The sequence below is a fragment of the Epinephelus lanceolatus genome, chromosome 9 (assembly GCF_041903045.1).
Source record: "Epinephelus lanceolatus isolate andai-2023 chromosome 9, ASM4190304v1, whole genome shotgun sequence".
NCBI classification, from domain to species: domain Eukaryota; kingdom Metazoa; phylum Chordata; class Actinopteri; order Perciformes; family Serranidae; genus Epinephelus; species Epinephelus lanceolatus.
Window position 1 is genome coordinate 9,578,992 of NC_135742.1, and position 15,444 is coordinate 9,594,435.

General features: G+C 42.6%; 2 protein-coding genes across 5 annotated transcripts in view; one reads left to right on the forward strand and one right to left on the reverse strand.

Moving 5' to 3' along the window:
- Nucleotides 1-269: 269 nt before the first annotated feature.
- The window catches only part of LOC117253004 (coiled-coil domain-containing protein 60-like), a 73,011-nt gene continuing 57,836 nt past the window's right edge, over nucleotides 270-15,444 (reverse strand). For 2 of the 4 annotated variants that reach the window (XM_078170544.1, XM_033620321.2), the window contains one exon: nucleotides 270-673. The gene's annotated coding sequence lies outside the window, so the exon portion shown is untranslated. Of the gene's footprint in view, nucleotides 674-7,400; nucleotides 8,764-15,444 lie in introns of those variants that run through there. The other 2 variants (XM_033620322.2, XM_033620323.2) reach the window with 2 other exon arrangements.
- Nucleotides 3,192-6,070, forward strand: xbp1 (X-box binding protein 1). The gene is made up of 5 exons (XM_033620324.2): nucleotides 3,192-3,566; nucleotides 4,055-4,151; nucleotides 4,469-4,585; nucleotides 4,676-4,842; nucleotides 4,997-6,070. Exons 1-5 carry the CDS (start codon nucleotides 3,331-3,333, stop codon nucleotides 5,172-5,174), a joined length of 795 nt encoding a protein of 264 aa, XP_033476215.1. The 5' UTR covers nucleotides 3,192-3,330; the 3' UTR covers nucleotides 5,175-6,070.

Here is a 15,444-nt window from a genome sequence, read left to right on the forward strand (position 1 = left end):
ATGTGTTTTTCCATCACACAGCAGGGCAGGTAAAAGAAGTTTACCTGTTGGAGGTGAGCTGTTTGCAGAGGTGCAGTAAGAGCCTGTTGTCTGCAGCTCTTCATCAACATCTCAGTGTGGTTGTTTCTGCTTTGCACTTTCCTCCCTTCTGTAATAATTAGACTTGACTTTATTGAAGAGAAGCGGCTAACAAAGTTCAGCTAATTCAGTAATATCACATTTAATTTCTTATAGAATCTTCACAATAAGTCCCCTGTTATTTTGTTACGTATAAATTTTTATTGTGAAGCAGCAAAATAAGGTAATGTTGAGTTTTCGAGCAGCAACTTCACACAACTTCTATTATGGCTGATAGCGAACATGAAACAGTAAAATAAAGCAGATATTTAAAGTAAAAACAGGACGCAGGAGAGAAACTTAACCCCAAACCACAGAGATTTAGTTAGAGGCTACAAAAGTGCTGAGAGCCACCACACCTTTCTCTCTGGTTTCCTGTAGACAGAGGTGAAATGAGTCTTGCAACACACACGCTTGTTTGGGGGGGAGACCAGGGGTCATCAGGGGTTGGCGAGACATCACCACTAACCACTTGAGGGCGGGCGGCCTGGCATTTGGACCTACTCCTGAGAGGCTCCATCTCCGGCATGGCTTGGCGTGGCACAGCGCATCTAAACTGACAATGAAAACACAAATCAGCTTGGCAAGGCTTTTCTCAGCGCAGCCAAGAATGACAATGGAAAAAGGGTGTTAAAAGACAGTGATCAGCCTCCAGTTATTTTTGCCAGGGGGGTTACTATGGGGGCCAGCAACTGTATTAGGGGGGCCATGGCCCCCTTGACCCCCCCAAACCTGGGAGTGGCGCCACATGCAGTATGTGTCAGGCACTATAAATCAATTTGTAAAGGGGTAAGTAAAAAATTAGTTCATCTAGTTCATCAACTTTGAACCCTGAAATCTTTTGAGTGGTTCCACCTCTATCCCACTCTGTGTCTGAGAGCTGCACACACTCAGAAGGTCACTTCACTATTTACAATGTAACACTTGTCTCATGCATGATGGGGGATCCCCAACCAACTTTCCATGTCTAAAATAATCGACTGTGTTTCATCGTACACCAAGAGGGAAGGATTTAACATTAACTATCTTCCCTATTTGTTCTCTTGAGTGACATAAAGAAACTTGAGAATAGGAAATGTTCATTATAAAGTTTAAAGGCACACCTATTTCCCTATTTGCTTTAACGCTTGTGGCAAGTTAGTGTAAACTTTCATTCATGCGGCCAAAGGAGTTTTACCTATTCAATATAGTGCTGTAATTACAGGACATCCTATATTCAAATCCTGTTCCTTTCTTTAATACTACACCCTGACACACACACACTGACACACCGTCATAAACTCCGGCTCTCACTTTCTCAGATGTTGATTCTGTAGTGACGGTAAAGCTCTGCAAACAGGCCAGTGTTTGCTTTAGCTGCTGTACTTACTCCTGCTGAGGTGAGAGACGACACGGGCAAAGGCCCTAAAAGCTGTAAACAATAACGGTGGCCAGATGCAGCAAAAACGTGAATTCCTGTTTGAGGACAAATAGGAGATCCAGGAAGAGAGTGTACTTGTGAACTTGCTTGATGTGTTTTTTCAACAGTTTCTGACTGAGGCCTGTTTACTTTGTGGGAAGGCCTTTGTTGGTAAAATGCTTGAAGCCACCTGAGGAGTTTAATTTCATGATGGCATCAATTTCTTCTCACAGCCTTGTTATATAAGTTGTAACCTACGCATTGTCATATTGGATCATGTCTTTTACCTCGAAGCTCTCAGTATAAAACATGTAGTGAACAAAACAGTTCACCTCTTGTTGTGTTCAAAGTTGAGCAACAGTGTGGTTGCTGAGCTGTCTCCTGTTGCTGTCACCATATCCGCTTGCTTTTGTTGTGTTGTAAGGAAACTACTTATGTTTTGTGTTATGTATTACTCCGTATAGGTCAAGCAAAGCACAACTTCACTACAAACAGGAAGTGAAATGTTACAAAAAGTTTCAGGCAAAAATAATGTTACTGTCATGATTTGTTATTTGCTCACAACATAACAAATCAAAACGTACTTTTCGCAGTAACATGATTCCTATTGCTTTCATTTGCAGTTAAATTGGTCGTTAAGGTCTGCAAACTGCTGAATGCTGACGACAACAAAATAAAGCTAGTTTGAAAACCTCCTTCACTGGAGTAAAAATAATAAATGCAATCATCTGACAGACAAGAAAGTGACAAACACTTCATCATTCCAACAGTCGTTACAAGAAATATGAACGAGTGCTTCGCTGAAAGCTTCCAGAGTGGTAAAACTTGTTTTATGTGTGTGATTAGACTCCTTTAAAGATAAGAATGAGGAAACAAAAATTAGGGCACATGCGTCTCACAAGAGGCCAACAGCATCTTGAAACCATAACTGAGCTTTAAAACAAACAAACAAACAAACAAACAAACAAACAAACAAACAAATCTGGTCTAAAACCTCTCAAAGTGTGACTTTATATTCTGCTATAGCATCTATAGCTATTCTGAACTTCTACTGGTATGGCATCCAAAACTTCAATGCAATCTTTGACCTTTAGAGCCAACATAAAGTACATGCAGTAAGCGCTGTTTGTCTTTACTGGAAAGAGAGGTTGTAAATACCATACTTGGATGGAATAGGAACAACATGGTGGGTCCAGGAAACTCCAAATTAATCACAGCTCCACAATCGATCCAGTGAAAGGACTATGGGCTTATAGTGTATTGATGTGAACTGTGGACTGAGCATGTCTGTGCGGGTAAAATCTGATGCAACCCCTGGAAACAGGGATCAGAGTAAACACTGAAATTGTAGTTTACTCTATTTAACTGTGGATTCAGGCTTAAGGGCCGCAATGTGTGGATAGAATAAAACAGAAGAGAATAATAAAGAATATAATAGATAGAATAAGATGGATAAAAATGACAGTGTTGATGCGAAACAGAAATTGATGCCAAGTCTTGATGGGAAATCACAGTTACAAGGAACTTCTGGGTGATTTTCACGCTGCCAGCAGAGCAGCACAGTCAAACTTTAAATGCAAATTACATCAGCACAGCGACCAATCAGAGAGCGTAAACACGTTGCGTCACAGCCGCTGCGAGCCAATCAGCTGTCACCACGATAGTAGAAAAAGATCGCAGGCGCAGCCCATCTTGTTGAACAGTTGAGAATTGCCGGCGGTCGGGCAACTAAAGAAACCATAAGGTTTCTATTGGATTCAACAAGGATACTCGATTATTTCTGATTTCTCACGCCGCCAGCAGGACATATCGACATGGTGGTGGTCGCAGCAGGGACCGGAGGGTCTCACAAAGTGCTCCTGATTTCTGGGAAGCAGACCGGCTCCTCTAACGGCTCACAATCAGGCTTCAACCGGCCCATCTCTGTCGTTTTACCGTCATCTGCCAGCCCGGCGTCGTCGGACTCAGACTCCAACTCCTCTGCGGGGCCGCCGATACGGAAAAGACAGAGGCTCACACACTTGAGTCCGGAGGAGAAAGCACTTCGCAGGTTAGTCTCACTAAAATACCTCTTATTGAACAGTATATTTTGGTTGTAACGTCATTTATAAAGCCTAACGTTACAAGCAGCCATTGTTAAAGGGGTCACAAACAGGGGCACGCCCAAAGATATTGATCCATATGATTTGACGTTTTAACCGCAGCACAAAAAACTGTCTGTGTTAAGTATTAATTAAGACGGTCGTATAAGCTGTTAAGAAGTAGGCAATTTACCCTAATGTCGTTACGATATCACCTTTGGACTTTGAACCGGCTTGTCAAAGTGCTATCTGAGTGATTTGCCTGCCCGCAGACCCGCCCGGCTCTGCCGTTACACAGCAGGATACTGATATCCTGGTATGCCTGCGTGGCAGGAACATGGCCGGTGATTGCGCAGCACTGTGATCTCAAGTCATGTCAGAGGGCTTAGTCAGTACCGTGTAAAGAATGTGTGTTAAATTCCTGTTTTTTTTCCTCTCCTTGTCTATTTTTTTCCAGGAAACTCAAGAACAGAGTCGCAGCTCAGACAGCCAGAGACAGGAAAAAGGCCAAAATGGGGGAGCTGGAACAGCAAGTCCTAGAGCTGGAGCTGGAGGTTAATATTTGATCATATTTCATCCACCTTCACCCACTTTCCTCATGTCTTCATGTCACCAGGGTGTCATTTAAAGCACGGTTTAGACACACAGCATCTTCACTCTCACTAGATATGTCTGTAATATATCCATCTCACACTAAAATAATGGCGCTAATTGCATCACATACACTACAGTTTTTTGTTTTTTTTAGTGTTGCATATGAAATCTAAGCTTTACCCCCCTCCCCCCAGTTTCATTTCAAGCTTCATGCATCACTTCCCCATTAACGGTTGCAAGTTTCAAGTACAACATCTGTTCATTTCTTGTCCTGCAGAATCAGAAACTTCACATCGAAAACAGGCTGCTTCGGGAAAAATCAACTGGCCTAATGACAGAAAATGAGGAATTGAGACAGAGACTTGGGTTGGACACCCTCGACTCAAAAGAGAAGGTAAAATTGCGATGCAATGGCTCGTAGTAATCGTGAAGCATTTCAGTGGAGTAGCCCGAATTCAGTCTCTTCATTTCATTTTCGTCACAGGTTCAGGGTTTGTTATCCACCGGGAACGACGCAGGTTTTGGGATCGGGTCTTCTGAGTCCGCAGCACTCAGGCTACGTGTGCCTCCGCAGCAGGTGCAGGCCCAGCAGTCCCAAAATCTGAAGACTTCTCAATGGATACAGATGGTCCTGACCCTACAGACAATGAGGTAGGTCTAATAAAGATGGCTCCTTTTTATGAAACGCGCATCTTGAGATTTAAATCCTGTTTCCAGCAAAGCTCTGTAGTAACACCAGAGTCAGGTCATGGGTTTGTAGGCTAATCTCCTGTTTTCCCAATTCTCTCCCCCCCCCTCTCATTAGTCTGATTTGCTCTTGGGCATTCTGGACATCCTTGACCCAGAGCTGTTCCTCAAGTCTTGTGAACAGGAGTGCCAGGAGCCGCAGGTGCTGCTGGTCGGAGGGGGGAACCCAGTACCTGCCGCCGCACCTGCGACTCTGGGGGCCCCATCAGTTAAGCTGGAGGCCCTTAATGAACTGATCCACTTTGACCACATCTACACCAAGCCCGTGGAGGAGGTGAGCAGCGGGCAGTACAACGACTCGGAGAGTGACACAGAGGAGAAGATCGACGGTGCAGCCTTCCCCGTCGTCGACGTGGTGGTGGTGGAGGAGGAGACCGTCTGCATCAAGGACGAGCCGGAGGAAGTGGTCATCCCCAGCTGTGACGGGAACAGTCAGGTGACTGACTTCTTCTCCGAAACCTCCTCCCCTGCCCTCAACGGCCTGGATAAGGAAGCCTGCCTTGCGGACACCTACAGCGACTCCGGATACGAAGGGTCCCCATCCCCTTTCAGCGACATGTCCTCTCCCCTGTGCTCAGAAAGCACCTGGGACGACATGTTCGCCAATGAACTCTTCCCCCAGCTAATCAGTGTCTGAATCAACCATCCTCCCAAATAAGTTATAATGTATATACATATAAGAGCTAACGTGTAGTGTTCAGTAACTACAGATAAGCACACAATGCTTCATAGTCACACAGAACACCACTCAATCCGCTCGTATATATAGAGGCTAAAGTTAAGCACATAATCTCCTTTTATTACAGCAGGTCTGTACCACTGGCAATGCTGCATTGACTTGTGGGAGGTGGAGTTCATGACAGCTTATTTTGGCATCATTAAATTACTGCACAGGATTTAAGATTGATCACAAATCTTTCACTCACTGTTCGAGATGACACGTGGGTGGAATCCAGTATTTCTGTAAATTTCTAGGGGGACGGGGACACATCATTTAAATATAACCTTTTTATTTATTTGTTTATTCTGCCTGGAGTCCTTGTATGTTCACATGTAAAAACGCTTTCTTCTAATTTGTTGTCGCTCTCCATGTAGTCGTAATTACTGCATTAAAAAAACTTTTTGCATTGCATCTTGTCTCCTCGTTTCAGTCATTGCTACAGATTATGAAGGGAGAAATGGGCAGTGTTGCTGAATGTTTTATATCTTTTTTTTGGGAAGTGTTACGGTTATATTCCTCCCAAGGAAACGCACACTTAAAAATAATTGAATGGAATACATTATGCAGGTAATGGCAATGCTTCAGAGGAGTAGTTCATGTCTCTATCCCTGAACTCTGCTGCTTTTTAATAATGGAAACTTCTGAAATATCAAACTACTGACCGATCAGCTTCTTAGAAATCTCAATGACAATTTGAGGTCACTAAATGAAGCAAAATCTCCAAATGCTTGTGTAGCTTTTACTGTTAAAATCATTGTAAACCAAATATCGTTGGACTTTGAACTGATGGTTGCACAGAACTATCAATCTTAGGATGTCATGTCGACCTCTGCACAACTGAGATGAGTGTTTTGGGGTATTTTTATAGTAAACCAGCGCCAATCTTGAGTGTCAAGACTGTCCAAAAAGTCCTAGGATCAATCTGAGGGACTGCAGGATGATTAAGGAACAATAAAGCAAAAAAAAAAAAATACAAGACAAAAATCAGTATTTTCTGACATTTGAGAAAGAAAAATCACTTGAAGGCAGCGGCTGCATTACATTGTCCTGTCCGTCATTTTGACAAAGGGTCATAAAAATTCCATCAATGTATTATCTGTCATTTTAAGTTAATTTTTAATGGTAAGACTTTAAATAGCATTTAAAAATGACCACTTATAAATCAATCAGTCACGCCATGTTACCTTGAATTCATGACAAAAACAACAGCAAAACTACGTCAAAACAACTCTCACACAACTCATGCAGTACAACTCAGGTCTCATTTATCGAGTCATTTGCTCAGCACACATGCATTTTCGCTCAAAATAAAAATTCTTTGTGCTGGAGTCTGGCTTTGAAAGCATCACAGACACGTTTCAGTTCAGTTTTAAATAATAAGGTTTCAATGAAAATGCATGTGTTTGGTAAACTACTGAGCTCGTGACTGGATAAATGAGGCTTGGATTATACTGCACGAGCTGTGTGAGTTGGAGACGCATGTTTTGATGTAGTTATGCTGTTGTTTGTCCCCAATCAATTGACAAATCAATATGTTTGCTGTTGGAGGCATGAGACCCCCAGACGTGGTTGATATATCAGGAGTTTCAATTATGCAAATTACAGCTACATTGTTTAGTGTTTCATGTGCTCTTGGTGCCGTGTGAAGGGTCAAAGGTCAGGGTATTCTGAATATTTTCACAAAACAAGTTTATCACACTAATTTAACTGTTATGTTATCTTAAACTCCCTAATATGAGCGATCAACATCCACAACTCAATCATACAAAGCACAATCTGTTCGGTTATCTGTCTGTTCCTCATCTGTGTAATAACCTCACATATGTGCAGATGCAGTGTTGATGTTCCCTATCTCTCCTGTGCCAGCACAACCTTGCTATTCTGAGAAGGAGGCCCGCTGCCTTATTACATAACACTTCTAATGTGACTGGGAGTTTCCTGGGAGTCTAACCTGAGACAGTTTAGGTCTTTACTTCCCATCAGAAATAGGTCAGTTGAAGTATTGTTGGTGTTTTGGCCTGCTGTGAAGACAATAGGCCGAGTGGGGAACACACCTTTCCCCTCGGGCCTTTATCCTCATAACAATGAGGTTTCATTCGGTCTGTTAGAGGAGACAGTTGCTCATTTTAAGTTCCCTGAGGCTGTGATTGGTATGACTCACCCATTGAACGAGAGCCCCCTGAGTCCCTGTTGTTGTATGAGCTGATTAGATCAGCTTTTCACATGCAACACTCATGTAATTGATCTTCACTCTTCAGGGCCTGGCTGCCTGTCTTCGTTAGCTTTAGCTCCTGGTCACTGATTACAAAGCTTTGTGTTTGTGATGTCATCCACTATGTTTCACAGCAGCTACTCACACACGACAGGAAATTATCTGGAAGACGCTGAGGAGGAAAAACAAAATCAGCAACTCAGCTATTTCATAGTAATTTGACCTCCATTTTGTTCTTGTGGTGGGTTGAAGGAAACCGCAACAGCCTTTGACGTAGATACGCCCCAGCTACCCCCGAAAGAGTGTGGTGAGAAATTTACCATTTCCTGTCTCGTAGGTGCAAACCACAGCAAAGACTAAGTCAGCCGTACAGCTGTGGAGCTGAAACTGAAAAATATCTGCTGAAGCAGGTCTTTCAATTTCAGGCTGTGGATTCGGGTTTATTTAAGTACAACAGACTCATCTCTGTTTCTACTCTGTGTGTGTTTGTGTGTGTGAGACAGTCACAGGAGCTGTCTGCATTAGATATCAAAACATTGCCTAATCCCTATAGTCACTGAGACATTGCTCTTTTACTTTATCCTCTTCCAATAAATTCCACTTGAAGTGATTCCTGCTAATCCAGACTGATTGTCCAATGCTGAGATAAAGCACATTTGTATTATTACTGGAGATTTCGATGATGAATTCCCCTTCAAGCACCCGAATAATTCCCTTTCAGCTGTTTGAAACTCAGTTCAGAACTGACATCCAAATCATCAACAGTAAACTGAAGAACATTTTGGGATTTGAAGAGGCTGGATCCAAATGTCCTCCCTCGGGACTTGTGGGATGAGTCCTCACAGACTTCAGTCGTACGCACTGTGACGAGTTCACTGCCATCACGTAAAGTCTGCAAGGGCAGAGACAACAGCTGTTTTAATAGGCTACTGTAACTATTACACACACATAAGTTTCATTTTTTTCACCGACTACTGAAAAACAATTACCACATGACGTCCATAATGCAATGAATTGTGGGCAATTAAATCAGTGAAGTCTACTCAAGTCTGCACCCCAAGCGGACTCTCTGGAGGTCTGCAGAAAGTCCACTTTAGGCCCCTTGTGGACTGGAAGATTTGGACAACCCTCAGCACTCCCAGACTTACTCCGAACATGCCCAAAAGGTCGACGAGCCTGCATGTGCGGTGAAGTCTGGACATTTGGATTCAGCCAGAATCAAAATGTGAACTTTAAGGGACTCTTCCACCTAAAATCAAAATCACATCCTATTCCGTTTACATGTAGTGCTATTTAATATATCTAGATCGTTTTGGTGTTAGTTGCTGAGTGTTGGAGGTATCAGCATTGACATAACATCAGATTTGAAAAACTCAACAGCAATGTCTCCTTCCAGAAGTCATGACCCTGTTACTCAAGATAATCCACAGACCTTGTTGTGAGCAGTTTCATTAGGGAACTATTTTCTTTCTACCCAACTCATCTCCCAACCGTATCACCAAGTAGAAGAAAGCGTGCATAGACTCATGGACAGGAGGCTCCTGATCATAAACATTAATGGCATCATCCTCAACTGAGCTGTAACATTAGCTAGCTCAGAGGTGCTAGGTGAGACAGCAGTGGATGCACACTTCCTTGTGCGTGGTGCTTCAGTTTCTGGGTGTAGTTCAGTAGACAGAAAATAGTTCCTTAATGAAACTGCTCACAACAAGGTCTGTGGATTATCTTGAGTAACAGGGTCATGACTTCTGGAAAGAGACATTGCTGTTGCGTTTTTCAAATGTATTTTTTTGGCACTTTGAGCACCACAAGCCGAGTGCCATCTAGTTCCATTATATTGGAGAGGCAGACATCCCTATGGCTGATATCTCCAACACTCTGCAACCCACACCAAAACAATTAGACTGATAAATAGCACTGCAGGTAAGAGGAGAAATATGCATTTTTGATTTTGAGGTGAACTGCCCCTTTAAGTCAACAACTAGTACACATAACTGACTCTGACTCTTTCATTTGTGATCTAACTGCTGACATCTTGAGAAAGAGTCACTGCCACTGCTTGCAACCTCAGATAAACTCTGTGTGACTGTGTTTCACAACTTCCGCTTCCTTTTTTTCAAACTGTTTTGTTTGGTACGGTGTATGGTGCACGGTAAAAAGCCATCTGTAAACTATTTGCTTACATGCCAGGATGCACAGTGTGTCCTGTAGCCTGCAGAATGAATAACCAATCAAAACCCAGTGCAGTCAACAGGATATCTGCTGCTAACTCATTCTGTGCACCACAGTCTGGATTTAAATAACTAATAGTTTGCCCCAAATTACAGTTATTCTTTGCGTGATTATAACCTGAAAATTCTGATTACAGGGCATGAAACATTCTAGCTTACATGAACCTTTTTCCTGCTATTGTCAGAACTGACATGTGAGATGCCTTGTGACTTAAAGACTGAATTCTATATTGATTCTTCTCGCCTAAGACCTGATAAAGACGGACTCTGGGTCAGTATGTTTCTCCAAACCAGTATAAAACCAACCTGGTTCTTGATGTCAAAGTTCATGCTTAAATTAGAACCAGATTTATCTCGCTAATATGACACTGTCGTCACCTATGCACGGATTTGGATAAACCTGACTGCGGGCCTCGAGTTACTACACTCAGCAGTATTATAAAGAGGATTGCTAAACCCACACTGGCAGCTGCCACTTCAATGTAAATGCGGGTTTTACGGTTGGAACTTTGAAGCTCTTCAGTCTGATGTGTTAACAGTGTGCTAAAAATGTACATTAAATCTGAGAGCGATGGGGTAAAGCTGCTCTGACGCTGTACAACAAGGATTCTGAGAAATAAGCAAAAAAAAAAAAAAAAACCTTCCACCTTATCAAGCAGGATTTAAAGACAAAGTGAGTTTGATGTAAAGCAAACAAGAGGTCAGGGCAGCCATGTGACAGTTTTGTCATGTGAGAGGTGATGTTAATGCTGGGTGAGGGTGAGCTGGGGTCACAAACTCTCTGCAGTCACCGAGGCTCGAGGGCTGAGCAGCTGGAGTCACCTGACCCAAATGAGGAATGTAAATCGACGACCCCCTTTCGGCTTTCTTTATTAAAAGGCTAACGAGTGGCTGATCACAAGCTTGGGAGGGGAGGGGGCATAGCTTTGGTATTTAGGCCACTTTATCTATAGCCATTTATAAACAGAGATTCTGCAATGCTGCTGTAAAGAAGATCTACCATTACGCCAGCTTTGCTTTTTTACATTGTGAAAAGGATCTTGTTTCTCTGCATCCTTATAGTACTTTAATGGCATTTACAAGAATCCACTAATCCAAATACAAGTTTGTGACCCGGCTGCCATGTTGAAACAGACGAATCAAAACCAGTGGTGGCCCTAACACATTGGTGCCCTAGACGAGCCTTCAAGCTTCTTACCAAAAGCTACATTTTACAGGATTACATTAAACACATCATGAGAAAGTTATAATTTACCTCTGCCCAACACTAATTTCACTGAATAGAGCTTGAACGCATCACAGTGTAAATGAATGCAGCCTCTGTGAACTGTTCATTACAGCCACCTGCTGCTTAGAGAGAACGATAACTAGCTGCTAACAGCTAATTATAACTAGCTCTCCTCCTGCTGATTTCATGTCCTTACTCTCCACATGCACTGCTCTCAATAGTGTAGAGGTAGTTGAGAGGGCTCCAGGGAGCTGTTGTCGTTTTGACATGGTAACAATTTCGGGGTTCACATGACATTGGAAAACTCGCTCATCTCCCCAAGCAAATGCCATTAGAAGCACTATGAAGACGAAGACCATGATTTTTCATCTGTCTAATAAACTACTGTGTGGATGTAGTGACAGTTTCAACAAAGTTATTTTTCCTAAAAATTACCAACTCTAGCTTTAACAGCATATAGACAATGCCCCCCATTTCGTGCTCTTCTGGTTTATACAGAACGGTGAGGCGGAATAACAGTGCAATATTAAACAGGCTGTATAAAAAGGGACCGATGATTCAGTTGGGGAAAAGTGTGTCATCGACCACGTCACTGCCAACAAACAACATCTGTCCATCTCTGTCGGTGGCCACGGAGGAACATGATTGACTAGCATGTCAAAAAGCAAACTGCTGCACCCAATCACCTGTTTATTCCAAGAAACAAGGCTTGTTGATCATGTTTCCCTGCTTTAAAAGGTGTGTTTCTATTCTTATCATCTGTTCATCTGGCTTGTTTTTCCGGATTGTAGTCATTCCAAATGATCACCTCAAACACAGTAAGTCATAGTGCACAAAGTAAACCGTCAATCATCAGTCCTTCTTTTGCATCATCCTGTCAGAGCTGCTCCATTCACATGCAAGAAAGAACCCAAAAGAAAAACATTGCTAACATGACAATCTTGCACCTCCTGTCTCGTCAGGATCAAGTCAACTGTGTCTTATTTGCATCACAACTTGAACATGTGTACAAACAGACATACGCGATCAATGAGGCACACATGCACACAGCATGCACTCACATGCAGACTTCACTCTTGTGCTCAGTCAAGGTGGTTTACTTTCCGGCTGTGAGAGAGAGATCGCTATCCTCAGTTACCACTGGCAACAAAGGCCGGTCAGTGGAGTGTGTTAATGCATGTCTGATCCACGGCACTGAGCCAAAGCCCACTGAGAGAACAGTAAGGCTACTTATGGGAGTCAGATGTGTCCCTGAGAGTCAAGAACATGCAGTTCTACAAGTTGTAGAACAGTTGTGGCCCTGTATTTAAAGATCCCCTCCAGATATGTGTAAGGGCATAAAAATACTAACAATAATAAGTGGTTTTGTCACGTTCTTAAAATAACATCTACTCTTTCACCCTCAAGACCTGAACTTATGAATGTGAAAATATTTTCCATTTTAAAAGTTTGTCTACTATACAAAAGATGTCTCCCACTGAAATGAAAAGTCAATTCTCAGTGTGCGCTGGAGGCTTCAAGTTTCTGTTTTAAGTTGCCTTTTGGACACCAATTATGCCAGCCTAGCACCAAATGGCTTTTCAAGTGATTTTGAAGTCTGAGTTTACCTCAGTTGTAATAATTGACATAGCTATCGTGACGTCACACATTGGTTTGTGGACGCCACAAGTTCGACATTTCTGCCGTTGCCATCTTGGTTTTCTGGAGCCAGGAGTAACCATGTTTGAGGCTGGCGATGAGTGAGGGGTGGATCTAACTGGGAACCCGAGGACACTTATTGGAAGACAGCCTGTTACTCAAAGTGGTCCACCCTTAATCAAGCGTAATTTTAAGTCTTAATAAAATGTAAACGGGTAAGTTATATAAAAAATCATCCCCCGTGCAGTTGTCATGTTAATGGAGAAATTAGCTCTAGAGATCAAAACTGTTTTTCAGTCAGGACCATTTTTGTCAAAGAAAATTTTGTTTCCATTTGCAGTATTAAATTTGGTGGTATGGCTTTGTTCTGGGGCCTCTCTGCCCTTCCATGTACCTACATGGAAGGCCCGAGGCGGAGAGAGCACCTCCATGTGGAAACAAGGAAAGCCAGAGACAGAGAGAGCAAACCTCCCTGCCCTTCCATGCCCCAGAAGCAGCAAAAAAACCCTGGTAACAGAACAGAGCAGCATCAATGACAAACAGAAATGACATTGATAAGTCAGACACAGCATGAAAAGGAGGAGCTGGGGTGAAGGTGGGTTGCAAAGTGGCTTGCAGAGGAAGCAGCAACAGTAGGCAGGCCAGAGCAGTTTCAATAGAGTGCTCTTAATGAGATTTGCCAATTGGTTGCATAGAAAGGAATCATGTGATCTATCAGCTGACTCCCTTCCATCAATCAGCTGCTCCATCAGTTGATTGGACTGTTTTAGATCAGCTGATGTAGCTGGGATGTGAGCTGAGCTTCACACTGTGTCCTGCTGTAAACATATTTATTTCTGCCGTAAAGCTGGGCATTTTTTACATGGGGGTCTATGGGAATTGACTGGCTTCAGGAGCCAGCCCCAAGTGGCCATTTCAAGAACTTTGGCACTGCTGTGTTGGCTTTATTTTTTAGCCCTGGAGGTTGCCGCTTGGTTGTGGCGCAGTCCTGTGTTCTCGATCATTTGGTATGAGGTGGTCATAAAACTTAGTCTGAGCTATCTGAAGTCTTTTTCTCATCTTCATGTTCCAAGAAAATCAAATGTGTTGAATATTATTTTAAGTTTTCAGTCTTAGCTCATGCAAATACTGAAGTTAAATCAACAACAACCAATAGCTGCGTTATCTACAGCACAAAACAAGAAGCAGCAAACTCCAGGAAGGCATATCAACATTAACAAGTCATGGTTCCCTTGGGTAGTGAAAAGCAAGAGTTAATATTGAATTCAGCGTGTATCTGATCCACCAACCAGCACGTATTTTAGTGAGAACTTTTTAAACAATTTGCCTCTCAATCCCTCTTTATGGATTATATCAATGCAGAATTGATGAGAAGACTGTCAACATATGATGCTTTTTATCTCATCTTTCTAGAGGTATGTGTTTGTGTGCACACATAAGGAATTGTTAATATGTCATATCATACTTACATTATACATTATATAGTCTTGCAAATAGTGACCCTGCAAGATCCCCAGTCTTTCCAAAAATCTCTCAGCCTGTGACTAAAAACTCACTTTCTCTTTAAATGTGAGAGGCTGTCAGACTGTAGTCCTTTAAAAGGCCGTTCAGAGTCTTTTAGTTTATGGTGGGCATTAGTTACAAGCTAGTTTTCAACACAGATTTTGGTTGAGCACAGAAAAGCTTTCCTTCTTTAGCAGATGAAAACAGCCCTGCACACGCATCACTGCATAGTGAAGGTCAAACAACCAAATAAAGTAACAATCAGCCAAACACACGAGACGATGAGACATTTTGTACAATGACTGACAGCAGGCTATCTGAAACTTCCTGGAGTGATATTTAATAGGCACAAGCTCATGCAAGCTGCGGGAGGACTCGCGTCACACATTACACAAGGCCATTGCCATGGTTTCACTTCCTGTACATGTGGCAGGTCTGCAAGAGGCAGCCCGTCTGCTGGAAGAAAAAACATTAATCACTTGGATTCCTCCTACACAGCGTGGCAGATTCTCCCTTTGAAGCTCCCTCAAAGGCAGCAAACCCACGTAACAAAGATTCAGAGCGGATCAAGGGGATTTAAACTGCACATCATGAATATCTTTTGATATTATCTGAATGCCTTCAGCTCTCATAACCTTGACACAGCTTTGCATTTTACTCGAGCTGCAATCTAATTCAAATTCTGAGGCCCTAACTTTCTAAGATAGTTTCTCTTATACAACTTTTGGATGGCCTTTCACTGCTTGCTCAAACCAGGCCCCTGAGGTTAAAGGCTCATACCTTAGCCTGTGTCTGCCAGCAATTACAGAGTCTGCTTAGACATGATCACAAAGCACAGGCAGACAGGCATGCACACTCATACACAGGCTAAGTAAGGTAATTCCTGTTTTGAATTTCATCTTTCATGTGTTTTCATCAGGACCACCTACGCTATCTGAGACAATAAACATCCCGTAGCTGTCACAGCTTGTAC

What these genes read in the sequence shown, in the direction of transcription:
- xbp1 (XM_033620324.2), top strand. Translation starts at nt 3,331, where the DNA reads ATGGTGGTGGTCGCAGCAGGGACCGGAGGGTCTCACAAAGTGCTCCTG. An exon ending in TCCTAGAGCTGGAGCTGGAG is followed by an intron (nt 4,152 to 4,468) that starts GTTAATATTTGA and finishes CTTGTCCTGCAG; the next exon opens with AATCAGAAACTTCACATCGA. An exon ending in CCCTCGACTCAAAAGAGAAG is followed by an intron (nt 4,586 to 4,675) that starts GTAAAATTGCGA and finishes TTTTCGTCACAG; the next exon opens with GTTCAGGGTTTGTTATCCAC.